We start from the raw sequence: 15,691 nt of genomic DNA, 5'->3' as shown, positions 1-15,691 counted from the left end.
TTTCAAACATGAACTTTCATTTATTTCAAAAGTTTCGTGGACGGAGTCATTTAAAATATATTCAAAACATAAATTACAATAGGACAGCATCCAAACAAAAGTTTATACTTTTTGTTTTAGTACCATGTGAAACAACCTATTCACTAGTGATATTTCATGAAAATATATTAAATCAATCATTATTAATATTAGCATTATTAATAAGATTTGTTTTGTATATACATTTGTAAGATATTAAGAACAATCATGACATACATAAAATATTGAGCACATTTCTTTTGGTGCAGCTACATATGAACCACGATTGATAAAGATAGAGAGAGGAAGGGGAAAGTTGATCTACAAATTGGCCATGCAGTTTGATGACAGGCTAAGGGACTGAGAGGCACAGAAAGTTTTAAGTCACTTTGTTTAACTTTTATATAGATTCAATAACCAAACATGTGTCTAAATGATCTACCCCTGATAATATTTTTGACAAATAGAATCTAAAAATTGGAAATACAAAAAATAAACGCCCGCAAATGTTAAAACTGGTTGGTCCTACAATACATCGTGATTTCACAGTTATGGTTCACCTACATCATAAATAAATATTTTTTCTAAAAGTAGCTAAATTGGATTAATTAACAAAATCGTTATGATTGAACAGCAGTAACATGCCATACATGCATAGACTAACTACTCAAAACGATGCTTCGAAAGTTAAAAGAGTTTGATGTACAACCACAAAATAAAGATAATAAATAAACACTTTTCTTGTTGTCATAATCTCATAAACAGTCTTATTTGGTGAGGACTTCATTTGGAGGGAAGCAATGAGGAATTTAACATGTACAGAAAAACATTGTTTGCAGTAAACATCTGCAGCATTGTTACAGGCTTCAAAAGTTGCCTCCATTTATATCAGCTATAATTTTTGTCCAAGTATGTGGTGTGTGAAAACATATATCCCCACATTTTCTGGAAGTCCCGATGTCATGGGATGAATGTTACTCATGCTTGGTTCAGACATTTTCTTCCGACAAAATGTCTGCTGGAGTGCTTACCAAATCCCTGAACTTTGGCTTTTGTCATATTTTTTGTTTGTTTGTTTGCTTAACGCCCAGCCGACCACAAAGGGCCATATCAGGGCGGTGCTGCTTTGACATATATAACGTGCGCCACACACAAGACAGAAGTCGCAGCACAGGCTTCATGTCTCACCCAGTCACATTATTCTGACACCGGACCAACCAGTCCTAGCACTAACCCCATAATACCAGACGCCAGGCGGAGCAGCCACTAGATTACCAATTTTAAAGTCTTAGGTATGACCCGGCCGAGGTTCGAACCCACGACCTCCCGATCACGGGGCGGACGCCTTACCACTAGGCCAACCGTGCGGGTGGCTTTTGTCATAGCCACCTGTCCGATATATACTTCCCAAACAAAGAGTCCTCATTTATTCGAAACAACAAGACTGTTATCAGAGCTCATTTGACAAGAAGTTATGCATTGTTTTATTCTTTCATCAAATGTTTTCAAGCGAGGTGTTGAAAAGTTGAAAAAAAATCCACCCGAGTTTGATAAAATAAGAAAAGAATGGGTAAATGAAAAAAGTTAAGCTATTCAGCAGAGATCTTTATCAGTCATAAATGATATCAAAACAATTGCAGCCATTAGTGAACTCACCATTTTTGTCGTAAGCTTAAAATACTTATTGTCAACAGTAAAATCACCATAGAAGGCAAAGGCAGAAAAGATCTGAAGAAAATGCAGTAGAAAGAAATGGCAGTCTAACTAAATGCTGGTAAAAGCTCATTTTGAAAAATGCACAAAGGCATACAGTGGAGGAACCTAGCTGGTACCAACATCCAGTAATCATGAGATTTAATTTGTTCCCCTTTATACTCACCAAGCATCGGCCATCATGATACACCTCTGGCCATGATCATTAACCACGCGAGTAGACTCTAGGTGGAGACTTTTAACACAACCATTTATATGGTTGAGATTTGTCAACAATTATACATTACGCATGTATCACAGTCAAAGATTCAGATCTTATGAGACAAATTCAAAATGTACAGCACAATGAACATGTGACAAGATGAAGAATACATCAGAACATTCATTCCAAAGACTCATGACAAATTTTAGAAGATGCTGTGAGTAATCTGCAATTAACATCATTTCAGAATTCTACAGTTATTTTACAACTAGTATAATTACACAGGGTTACCTGACCGAGTAAGTGCTACAACTCATGCTACCTATATCTGCACCAAGATAAGCACTTTCATTTTATCATTTCACTGTCATCTTTGAAGGCTTAGTATAAAATGCCTCCAGGAGCATCATAAATACGTTTCAATATTAGAAATGACCTACACTGCAGAAGTCTTCAAGGAACAGTCCAAACTCACTGAACTGAAGATTCAGTAACAAACACCAAACGTCACAACTGTGCAGAAAGAATCCCAAATGTTTCTATTTCTACCGGCATCCGCTTTGATGCGGCCATCATCTGATCCTGAGGGAACAATCCCCCTCTTTCCCACAGGACCATGATGAGCACAGAAGGAATGTATGTGTTGCTGTTGTTTTTATTGTTGTTGTTGTTGAGCTTCATCAGTAGCCAGAGGCCTTACTGCCGGCAAACAGCCAAGTATCATCTTGAAGCGTTTGCCCGGAAGGAGGTCTGTGAAAAAGAAAAGAAAAGTATTATCTTCAATGCCGCAGGACACTTAAAGTAAAACAGCACAATTCAAGTTTAAAGGATTCCCTTATTCATCCCATGTAACCAATCATCAATCAATCAATCAATGAGTCTTATATCGCGCATATTCCGTGGGTACAGTTCTAGGCGCTCTGCAGTGATGCCGTGTGAGATGAAATTTTATACGGCCAGTAGATTGCAGCCATTTCGGCGCATATTTACCTTTCACGGCCTATTATTCCAAGTCACACAGGTATAGGTAGACAATTATTAACTGTGCCTAAGCAATTTTGCCAGGAAAGACCCTTTTGTCAATCGTGGGATCTTTAACGTGCACACCCAATGTAGTGTACACGGGGGGAGGTCATGCACATTTCCACCGCATTTCTGTCCAGCCTACAAATGGGATAAAAATTAACAAATCCCATGTAAAATCCTGGATGGATCTTTGGTGATTTACAACATTGTCTACTTGGGGAGGAAGGTATAAATGTATCTTGAACATCATGTGTACACTCATCTGTGCCTGTACATGTAATCATACCCCATCACCAGTTTGTTTGTTTGTTTGCTTAACGCCCAGCCGACCACGAAGGGCCATATCAGGGTGGTGCTGCTTTGACATATAACGTGCGCCACACACAAGACAGAAGTCGCAGCACAGGCTTCATGTCTCACCCAGTCACATTATTCTGACACCGGACCAACCAGTCCTAGCACTAACCCCATAATGCCAGACGCCAGGCGGAGCAGCCACTAGATTACCAATTTTAAAGTCTTAGGTATGCCCCGGCCGGGGTTCGAACGCACGACCTCGGCCTCCCGATCACGGGGCGGACGCCTTACCACTAGGCCAACCGTGCCGGTCCCCATCACCAGTGAAACTACCAATTGACTTTATGACTTCATTCCAGCTCCTAGTGCCCTCTACAAGGCAACAAAAACTTCAAGTTAAATATGGATAACTATAGTCGCATGTAAACTAGATAACATAACATCCCTGTTCCATCATGCGCTCCCCCCTCCCCCCCAAAAAAAAAACCACCAAAAAAACCAACAACATATTTTTATTTATGTGTATGAAACAGGATACTGAAGGAACACTGAATAAATCACTAAATGAGACTCATTTATACTTTTTCATGCAGAAAGTTCCTTTGATAAATAACCTGAGTACCGCAGATAGCTGACAACTTCAACTAATGACATACAGACCTGAACAACTAGTACCAACGACAATTGCTTTAAGCTCAATGTATATTCTAGTCAACATCTGTATCATTTTCTCTTAGTAATCGAGAACTCAGCTGTCAAAAACACAGTAATTCTATAAAGCTGAATTTGACTACAAACACACAACCACACAGTTACTGTAGCATCCGGCACACATGCACGCACGCATACACACACACACAGGTATGCACACACACATGATTTTTTTTAAAGGTATTGTGGCGGGAGAGCCAGATTTGAAGAAAGTTTGATGTAAGAGTTAGAGATGGAAGGCTTAGAATGGTCATGGTGTACAGAGTCCTTTCTGTCACGCTATCGCTGTTTTCAGCTTGTCAAAGAAGAGCGAGAATAATAGGGTTCATAACCAAAAGTAGACGATGCAAGGGAGGTAATTCCCTTTTCAGTTCCGTGTTGGCGGCCATTTATGTGGTGCGGACACGATAAATGGTGGTAAAACTTGACCAATGTCAAGTTGAATGACGAGAGATTGGATGAAAGTTGTTTAATGGATGTAATTTGATGACCACAATGTGTTATTCTGGTTAATAACGTAGCCGGAATGTGATGATTGTTCGTAGGGTTGGAAACAACGATCGATGAACGAAATCATCGTTAGCTCAGAAAGAATGGGAAACGTAGAATACAAGGAAATATAGGTTATTTTGATGTGGATAAAGTAATATGTGTAATAAATAAGTTGAATTATAGATGAATTGTTAATACGTTAGCCGGTAGGTCAGAAGATGAGGGGAAAGGGGTGGACTATGTTGTTGCGGAAAGTTTCACAAGTAGTTTGGTTGTGGTCGATTTGCGGCCAGCCAATCCGTATTGGGTCCGTGTTTCTGTCCAGGTTACCGTGTGGGCTGGTATAAAAGGCCGGAATAGATTAGTACAGAAGGAGACTTCGCATTCTGTTCCAGGGATAGCATAGGGAAAACGCAGAATAACGATAAAAGAACTTAGAGATTCTTTCTACCTTTTCACAAATTAGGACAGCTTAGGCATAGCCAGTTTAAAAGGACGACCGCGCATGTTACTGCTTGTTTACTTTAAACAACAGTAAAGGTCCAAAAGATATGTAGGAGAGAAATTCCGTAGATAGTCAGAAGTAAACAACCGGACTGTTAGAACGTCGGCGTGCGTTTGATTGAACGGTCCTAAATTAGCTAGCTAGGTGTGGTAGATTAAACCTTAGGTGACCTGCGTAGATGTGGGCAAGCTCCTGTGTTTTTGGTGTCCCACCCTGTCTGCGCACGGTACTTTGTAAAAGAGAGAAGACTGGAGATAAGGTAGGGATAAAATACTTTGGTGGTGAATAAGGAGAGTCGTCCGTGACTCTGTCCCGTTCTCACTAAGGTTAATCTAGAAAGTTCTGAGGTCTTAGACCATCCTTAAAACATAGCCCAAAGAGGGAAGAACTGTTTCTCCCATTTCGAATTCCATTAAAGTAAATAGGTCGTAAGAAATTCTTAGATAGTCAGTCAGGGAACAAAAGATCCTGTATGGGGTAAAAATGTAGCTAGCTCGATATGCGGAGTCTCGATTTATGATAGGATTATTTGGGGAAGGGAGATTAGGCGGCTTCATTGTTTTCCATAAAGATAATCTGCGCATTTTTGATGTTTGCCATGTAAAGGCGACCCGGGATTTTGTATCAATTTTGTATGTGAATTTATAATATTGCGTAATTTGCGCCTGTTGTATTGGATGATTTGTACACTTTTCTAGAAAAATGAGTCTAATAAACTATTTATAGAAAAGTGATCCCACGAAATTGACTCCGTCACTCGACCGAATGGTTTTCGTTGTTACATGAGTCGTCACTTCTTCTCACTGATTTAGCCTTTATGAAGATAAGCTAACCCGGTAATTTTAGGTGAGAGAGGATAAATTTAGCATACCAGCAGATTATAGTTGCACGCACTAGGGAAACGAACACAACGCGAGGCAAATTTAGACTCAGAAAAGAGTAAACGAGGAGCGCATGCACCAGACAATGAATCTGCAGAGCTAAATAAAAGACACACATTTTATTTATTATCTACAACTTTCACGGTTTTCCGCCGGGTGGTCAAACAGACAATCAACACAATAGGAAAACTGCTACAGTATTAAAGGGGCAAGGAAATGCATTTAGCATCTTGTTACAACTACATTATGAATTACATTCTGCAGTGTGTATAAGATTTTCTAATTGTATAATTGAAACTACTACATGTATTAATAAAGCAGAAGAAACTGTACAACATTCAGAGAAAAACTGTGGACAAATTATCTAGAACAAGACATAATCAAGCTAACTGCAAAAATTTCAGTAAACATAAAAAGTAAAAACTGGCGGACAGCAACAATGGAATATGAAAAAGTTCTGACGATAACAACCAAAAATCTTGTCTTTAGGGAAATTAAAAAATTGTTTCTTATTCGCATGGGTTTTTTTTATGGACCTTAATTATGTGACTAAATGTGAGCAAATCCAAAAACAACAAAGTCTTTCTACTGGGAGATTCAGCAAATTATTATGCAAAATAAAACTGCGAAAGTAAATTAACGGCTACTGAGTTGTTGTTAATTTGTCACGGGCAAGTGCTGTCAAAACACATGCTGCGGCAATAATCAAAGCAGCATACAGAAAAGAAACTTTTACTAAAAGCTGTTTGTATATACCCAAGGTTATCTCAAACGACTTTTACTAAACGCTGTTTGTAACCAAGGTTATCTTTCTAATCAGTTAAGTACAACTCTGAAACCAATATATGGAAACTCGTCACATTTCAAAAGAAATCAGATTTCATCAGTCTCTATCAGTCTGCTAATTACAAAATTGAAAGAAAAATGTAAATTAAACTGTTCATTCTAGGCTAAGCTGACTTTTTATTCTAGGTAACTCAGTTTTAAGACAACAACTTACAAACGCCTGAGAGGAATCAATTTCTCTGATATAGTCCCTGTTTAGTGGAGAAAAGAGGATTATTTCACGGTTGACTAAAATACTTGCAGTAAGATTATGGTTCAAACAATGAAACAATGTTTTTACTTGAAGGAGTATGCTGACACTGCACTGCAACTTTTGACAGTACCATTCGACACTTCTACTACATCGTACATACTGGGTTCTGTTTGGCATTTAAGTGTGCGGGAAATGTATCATTTTCTTAGGAAATGAAAGTCTCAAGAAACAGTTTTGTCGAGACCAAGAGGTGAAATTGTCAGTAAATGCATCATATAAGTGAATGAAAAAGAGATGTGCTGCTGAAAACACTCAAAGTCAGAGAATACCAAGTCAGGATGACAGTTTATAGACAGACAGATTTATATTCTTTTTAAAGGATTGGACCTGTGTTAACATCCAGAAGATTATAGTCATTGGTTTTGAGGAGATTACTTTTTTATTACCATTCTATGGGGAGACAAGGTTCCTTTGCATATAGGTAAATTGAGACTAAAATATGCAGAAAAATGAATTCTTCATTTTGAAAAACAGGCCAGACAATCATTATTGTACATATACAGTAAACAGCTTGACTGAGGGTACTCAGCTGGTGAAAGCAAACAGGTCCCATCACTTTAAAAATGAGTAGATTGCGGGGTAAAAACGGTTACATGTCAAAACCCACTCGTGCATAAAACATGAGTGTATTTGGGAGTTTCAGCCCGTAAACGCAAAAGAAGAAGAAAATGAATAGAAAAACAAAACAATGATCAAATACACTCAGAAATAAATATAGCTGTGCAGGAAAGACACATCAAAATGTCAAATTCTGTGAAAACATTTAAAATCAAAACTAACATTCATTTGAAAAAGTACTCGGGGATTTTCAAAAGTGCTGCTGTTCATAACCCCGGTTTGAAAAGTAGAAAACATCACGCTACAGTAGTACTTATCAGGGTCAAATACAGCAGCACACAAGAGGACATCGAATTTAAGAAAAAGCTGAGGTTCAAACCGTACATCTAACCTCACCAACGGCGTGCACGGTCATCTCTTCTGTTCGGCCCAGTGATTAAACAGACGTTTGATTATAATTCGGGAGGAAGAAATCTGAGAGTGCGAGGAAGATACTACCTTCTTGTCCCAGAGAAAACACCATTTGAAACAAACGTTTACTCATTTTCTCACTCAAGGCTCAGAAATGAAGTAAGATTACATGAACTTCAAAGCTCTTGATCACGAATGGTACAACTGTCAAGAAAGAAAAAAATGGCACACACTTTTGTTCATGCATACTATCATACAGGTGTTGTCTCAACTAGCCTGTCAGCGATGTGCTTGTGAAATCAGTTTGCTGGTGCATAATTAAATGACCACAACTGCATGCAGTACAGATGATACAAATTTCATGATATGTGGAAACAGCAACCTATCAGCCACAGCCACACTTTAAAGACACCTCCTGCTATAAACAGTATTTAGTACAGCAGTACCTGCAATGTGTGGACACTCCCATGAGAGGACACCTCCCTTCAAAGGACACCTTCTCTTGTCCCTTTTTATAATATATCTCTTCTAAAGTATACCTGTCATGAAAGGCCACCTGCAATGTAGGGACACTTTGGGCTGGTCCCAAGGGTGTCCTTTCATGGCAGGTACCACTGTACATCACTTATCACAGTGGCACCCCCCTGTTAAGACCGCCAATTTAAGACTTCCTCTTTTGTAGGACCTGACTTTTTCAGATGTTCTGTTCATAATCTTTGTAAGTTAAGACCGGGTCATTTTCTCCCATTTTTGTTTAGGTCTTAAAGAGGGAGACGGTGGGGGGAGGGGGGTGGGGGAGGGGGGTTGGGGGTTCCACTGTTATCTGCAAACCGTGCATATTTTAAGTTCATGTATGTGCATATTTCGCTAATTGTTTCATGTCAGCAAAATTGTCATGTCCCGTACTTCAAAATATCTTAACACCAGTGTTGATCACCCATGCACAATTTCATCACCGCAAATTTCATGCACTTGCATGTGTCTCATCAAATGTCGCTCCAAACATTCTTAACATGACTGTGAAACACACATATTATACAAACTTGCTGTATACAGTTTCATAGTTCCAAATGACGAAAAAAACACACACACAGTTTCTTACCTTTTGTGAGATTGTTTGGACATGAACCGGTCAAGAACATCATCGGGGTCATACAGAGACATGTCATCCCCTGGGGAAAGTAAACACAATACACAAACATTTGAAAAGATAGGTAATGTATTTTAAATCCGTTCACCAATTCAATTGTCGCAACAAGTGTGACAATATTGTAATCAAAGTAAGGTCAACGTTCTTTACAAAATAGGCATACAAACATTTAAAGTGTTCACGCTCACATACACACAATTACACCCACACAATGACACACACTCACAGTGACACACACACAGTGACACACACACACACACAGTGACACACACACACCACAATGACACACATACACACATACAAATGACACACACACAAATACACAGAAAAGAAAGAGAGAAAAGTGTTCCTCTCCATGTAACTCACCTTGCAGTTCACGAAGTTTCTTGAGTCGGTCTTCATTTTTCTTGGACAGACGGTCAATATTCAGGCTGGTAGTGGAGCCAAAGGGATCCGCATTTGTACGTCTGCTGGTTAGCTGCAGAAAACAAAGTTGATAAATATTACTTTGAGAACATAAAAAAAGGCAAGCTGATGTCATTATTATATCTAGAGATTGGATTTGTACACAGATCTGTGCAAATAGGCTTGCTCTGTCCTCTGGGGGAAGGGGGGGGGGGGGGGGGGGGGCTGGGGGAATGCCCAACAGTAAGCTTTTTCCTTTGTACTCTAGTCCCATCCATGAATAATATCTGGAAAAACATTTGAACTGCCGGAAAACAAAACCATGCAAAGAGATTCCAATCTGACAATTAACAACTCTGAACCTACCCTGGGACTGGAATCTCTTCTGGCTGCAGGGATCCTAGGACTCGGGTCTTGCCTTGCTCGCCGACGAGATCGCGCAGATTCATTTCGGTTGCGACTAACGCCTGGAATGTCGTCAAAGTCATCTGGGAAGTAATTGATGCTTTCCACATCTGTGATAAAAAAGACCAATCAGCATGCTTCCCATTTGACCATTTGACAATTCCCTACATCAGTAGCTGGATCATCTTCAGCATGTCAGATAGACACAACAGAAATGCATAAAAGCGCTAAGTGACTATCAGATCATTTCATTAAACTCTGCAAGAATGAATGTGTTCATAATAGCTTTAAAATCAATCTTCTCATTTGATTTCAGTTCTATACATTTTGACTGAATGTCATGCTTTATAAAGATCAAAATGACGTACTGCTTAATCGCAGCAACTGCAAGAATTAGTACCAGATTTGAGCTTGATATGAAAAGTGGGAAACTCAAAATCAATGAAAGACACATTACTTTGCAGCTTAATTAGAAGCACTGCAGGCATGGAAGTATATATAAGGCAATTAACAAGCAATCATACATAAACATGTAACTACACATACATGCACTCAGCTGGATGACATGTGATATGATACAAGATTAGTTGCTACACCAGTTGCAACCTTATACACTCCCATTAACATCTGAAGAGCAAAAAGTCATTTAACAAAATATAAATTGCTTTTCTCCATAATTAATATTCAAACTCAAATTCAAAAGCAGACAACACATAAACACCACAACTTGGACACACATGCAGTTAGGTGGGGAAACTAAAATGCTGCTGTACCTTTAACTCATGCATGTCAATTGTATAAAATTAATGTGGACTCTACCCTCTCCCTTGAGAGTAACCAAGGTCTACAAGAGCAAAGGAGACTCAAATGCAGCCACCTTAGTTTATAGTCAGCTGATAATTACACGTCTCAGATCTGAGATACACTGTACGTAACCTTACTGCTGGGTTCCCAGGGAATGAGAATCTGACATTACGCGGAACCATCAGTATAAGAACCGTATTACTCATGACACTTTTAATAAACATTGGAAGACTTTAAGCCCCAAGACTTGGCATGTTTATCAAAAGCATAGTGATACGGTTTGCACTGAGAGCTCCGTGCCTGATAAATTTCTTGTTCCCTTGAAACACAGCAGTAAGGTTGATAGTTGCCTGTAAGACCCTACACTACTGCCTTTATGTCTCACTACACTTCCCAGGCATTGCATGGCATGCATGTGTGGGAAGCAAAGGTAGAGAGAGCATTGATACACTGTCAAAGCCACACTCAAATATAGACTCAGGCTCAAGACTCAAAGATTATAATGTCCTTATAACAAGAAGGGCAAAGCCCATACGACTCACATGCTTGACCTTGACCTTTACATGACCTTGACCTTCAGGGTCAAGGTCAAATAACTAAACCTAGCAATGACATCATACACTAAGAACTGCTTTACACATTTTTCCTACCAAAATACATGTGACCTTGACCCAAGGTCAAGGTCATCCAAGGTCATGCAACACAAAGCTGTTAATTCAAGACATAGGAAGTACAATGGTGCTTATTGGCTCTTTCTACCATGAGATATGGTCACTTTTTAGTGGTTCACTACCTTATTTTGGTCACATTTCATAAGGGTCAAAGTGACCTTGACCTTGATCATATGTGACCAAATGTGTCTCATGATGAAAGCATAACATGTGCCCCACATAGTTTTTAAGTTTGAAACAGTTATCTTCCATAGTTCAGGGTCAAGGTCACTTCAAAATATGTATACAATCCAACTTTGAAGAGCTCCTGTGACCTTGACCTTGAAGCAAGGTAAACCAAACTGGTATCAAAAGATGGGGCTTACTTTGCCCTATATATCATATATAGGTGAGGTATTGAATCTCAAAAACTTCAGAGAAAATGTGAAAAATGTGAAAAATAGCTGTTTTTTAGACAACATTTATGGCCCCTGCGACCTTGACCTTGAAGCAAGGTCAAGATGCTATGTATGTTTTTTGGGGCCTTGTCATCATACACCATCTTGCCAAATTGGGTGCTGATAGACTGAATAGTGTCCAAGAAATATCCAACGTTAAAGTTTTCCGGCCAGACGGCCGGACGGACGGACGACTCGGGTGAGTACATAGACTCACTTTTGCTTCGCATGTGAGTCAAAAATCAAGGAAAATTGCCTCGCAGTGTCAGGCAGTTTAAAACATAAACAACATCTCAATCACTAACAGTTTAAAATTCCACTAAAAAGGTCCATAACATTCTTTGCAATCACTCATGGATACAGGCACCCACATTTAGTTGCTATATATGGGAAGGAATCGGAGAAACATATTTTGTCAGAGGAATTCACAAAGAAGAAAACAATGTTCTACCTTCTGCTTCTGAGTCTTAAAATCATTCTCATTAAGAAAATTTGCATGAGCAAGAAAACCGCCAGAGCAGATCGTGCTCATCACTGAATCACTAGTCTGAAAGTTCCAAACTTCACTCCTTGAAAATTGAATATTATGAACTATTTTCATACCACAAACACGCTCACAAAGACGGGTAGACAGACACACACACGCACAGACTGAATAACATCTGGGATACCAGTGCAGAAAGCCAGGGGTGCAACTCAAGGGGGAAATTGGAAGCAAGATCAAGCAACAACAAATTACAAAACGGCAGAGTAAAATGAGAAGCAACAGCATTCCAAGCAAAAGACGAATTCCAAAAATAACTCTGTCGGGTTTGTATGGGTTGTGGGAGAGTGACTAAGGATGGACCAATCACTAGCGGAGAGGTCTGCCGGAAACATATTGTGCTCCAGTCCACGTGTTTCCGACAGACCCCTCACTAGTGATTGGTCCATCGTTTGTTTGTGGGAGGTTTAGCAAGAAAAGGTGCACTCTTCCACAACACATACAATCCCAAAGGAGTTATTTCAACATCGTCTATTCTATTCAGTGTTTCAATCTTAAAAATGAAATGAAATGAAAGAATACAAAAGAAAGGTATAACAAATTTCTCTTCAAATAGGCATGGTGCTAAAGTGAAACTGCAGCGTGTGGACAACTGACCTACGAAGGCACTGTCAGAGTGCAACTGCTGCGGTGTTCGAGTATGAGCAGAACGTGGTGGGACCGGGGCCTTGGGGTAACCCGTATCGTACTCTCCTGTGTAACGCACACACATACACATGTCAACGCTTTCAACACTCACTATGGAGAATTAATACACGGGGTTAAAAGCTGTAGCTAGTCAATGAGTTTTAGATTTTAAACATCTGCAGAAAAAAGGCCAACAGAATACACAGAAAAATATGATATATAGTACATGCGGCGATGCCATATGCCAACTCTGCAGGTACGCGAACCCTTCTTTTAATTCAAAACTCAGCCCCAAATCTGAGATAATCAGTTCTTAAAAGAGATGGCGTCTTGATATTGAGCTAACATTAGAGTTGTTTTCAACAGAAAATCTGAGAAGCCCAGTCTTAAAATGGGGAAGTCCAAAAATCAGGGGGCACTGGTCAAATAGACGGTGGTTTTTTACTTTATTCATAAGTTGTTAGTGCCATCATACAATTCTTTGTATAGCCATATTACACTGAAGAAACCATTACAACACATCAAGCATCAACTTGTCAAAAATGTACTTTTCAAAGTTATTTTATGCTTCAAAATCTGACCATTGAGGCCAAAAACAACATTAACAAGTTTAACAACTAGGTTAAAACAGTTGTGCATGGTCTCTTTTGAAATCATCTATGACTGGCTGATTTCATCAATGATCTGAAGGCCTGGCACAAGTGGCAGAGTAGCAGACTGGCCGTTAGACAATTGTACACAAGGTGTAAATGATCAGGGAAAAAGAGACCATCAATTTAAAAAAGCAAATCAGATTACATATTGTGCAGTACCTAAAAGTAAATCAGAATATCAACACAAATTCTTTTGATTTTAGTTGTTTAGTTTTTTGTTTTACATAGAATCCCCACCCAAAAAATGATTCTTGCAAGTGAGAATAGATGCACCTGCATGAGATATATTTCACAAATCAAAATGACTGGCTCTGTATTTGTTGGAATGTTATTACTTCATAAAGAAGTACTGCACTGCAGCAAAGACCCCCCCCCCCCCCCCCCCCCCATTTTTCTACCAGAAAACTTAATAATGTTAATATTAACACTGAATACAACGTAACATTTCCTGCTGAAAACTTGATCACACTTTGTCACAACAGATTTGAGTAAACATTCCTATTTTCATTAAAGTCTAACATAACAAAGGTCACAAAAAAGAACAGGCACGAAAAGAAAAATAAAAAAGACAAAGAAAACATTGAGACAACATCAAAACAGACTCAGTACCTCCCCTGGATTTTCCTTTAACTTCGTTTGCAAAGAGAGAAAAATCATTCTGTCATAAGACTCAGCAGAGAATGCAGAGAATGAAAGAATCAAGTCAAGACAGACAGTTCTACAAACCCCACCACCTTTTGCTACTCAGAACAGACATAATATTGTTGCACACAGTCTTTATCTACACAGCCGATCATCACTAAAACTAACACAGACAGAATATTAGAATGACAGAGAACAGTGCGAACAATATTCCCTTTCCTCGCATTCGAGTGAACTTGAGAAAACTATTAAATGTCATACTAAAAAATACATGGACTCTCCCCTCCCTACCCACACACACACACTTAAATTGACAGTTGATGAAAGAAAGAATGAAACCAAGAAACCATTTGTCGACTCAAACAAACACAAAATAATTATAAGCTTTATCCTACATACGTGAGAGAGACACTCGTGAGATAATAATCGTTCAAATCACACGTGTGTGTATCATGTAAATGAGGCAGGGATGTTGCTACAAATTCATACCTATAGGACAAATGTCCTGAGTTCTTCAGCATCAATAGGACATTTGACCGCTTTCAGAAAGTGTAATAGGACATTATGAATTTGCGCCAAACAGCTTATAACACATTCCATGGAATTGTTCCAAAGTCATGCGCCCACACACACACACACACACGCACACACACACACACACACCCACGCGCGCGCGCTGTAGAACACACACATAATATAGTAAATACATCAACACAGTGTGCGTATAATGTTGTATTTGTTAACCACAAAAAAGAAACCAACATGAACAACTTCAGAGCTCTTACTTTGATTACAAACTGCATGATTTGGATAAAAGTTGAAAAACAAAATGATCGGTTTGATCTAATGCTGATCTTTTGCAGGCTTTAGTTTTTTTTTTCAGCGGCATAATTCAGTGCTTCGTCTCGTATCGAAAAAACAAGAAGAGCAAACGCTCGATCGAGTCACTTTCACAGTTCTGAATATTATATGAGGCATCAGATGGACAGGAAGAAATTGCTATTCACAACACAATACAGATGTAAATAATTTGATGTAAAGAATAATCCTATAAAGTTTGAATCAAATCCGATGAATAGTTTCAGAGATATGATATTTCAATTTTTTTCCTTCAAGACATACCTGTGACCTTGAAAAAGGTCAAAGGTCACCAAAGCAGACGTCAAAGTGTAGAGGTCACTGGGAGTCACGTTCACATAAAATTTGAGCCCGGTCACTTTTATAGTTTCCGAGAAAAGCCCAACGTTAAGTTGTGTGTTGCCGAACAGAAAAGGCTAGTTATCTCCCTTGTTTTTCTGATAACGTTCGTAAAAGGCTACAGATGTAAATACTTTGATGTAAAGAATAATCCTACAAAGTTTCAATCACATCCGATGAACTTTGTCAAAGATATAAAATGTCTAATTTTTCCTTTGACGCTGACCTGTGACCTTGAAAAAG

General features: G+C 38.9%; 1 protein-coding gene across 1 annotated transcript in view; it reads right to left on the bottom strand.

The window, feature by feature from the left end:
- The window catches only part of LOC138967097 (uncharacterized), a 128,278-nt gene continuing 112,587 nt past the window's right edge, over window positions 1-15,691 (bottom strand). The window contains exons 53-58 of the mRNA XM_070339577.1: window positions 12,927-13,022; window positions 9,835-9,983; window positions 9,430-9,541; window positions 9,016-9,085; window positions 6,846-6,882; window positions 1-2,683 (exon numbers count right to left, since the gene is read on the bottom strand). Of these exons, the coding sequence (XP_070195678.1) occupies window positions 2,654-2,683; window positions 6,846-6,882; window positions 9,016-9,085; window positions 9,430-9,541; window positions 9,835-9,983; window positions 12,927-13,022 (494 nt within the window). The 3' untranslated portion in view covers window positions 1-2,653. The remainder of the gene's footprint in view (window positions 2,684-6,845; window positions 6,883-9,015; window positions 9,086-9,429; window positions 9,542-9,834; window positions 9,984-12,926; window positions 13,023-15,691) is intronic.

The sequence above is a fragment of the Littorina saxatilis genome, linkage group LG5, assembly GCF_037325665.1.
Source record: "Littorina saxatilis isolate snail1 linkage group LG5, US_GU_Lsax_2.0, whole genome shotgun sequence".
NCBI classification, from domain to species: Eukaryota; Metazoa; Mollusca; class Gastropoda; order Littorinimorpha; family Littorinidae; genus Littorina; species Littorina saxatilis.
The sequence above is the reverse complement of the archived record's forward strand: the minus strand, read 5'-3'. Positions and strand labels throughout refer to the sequence as shown.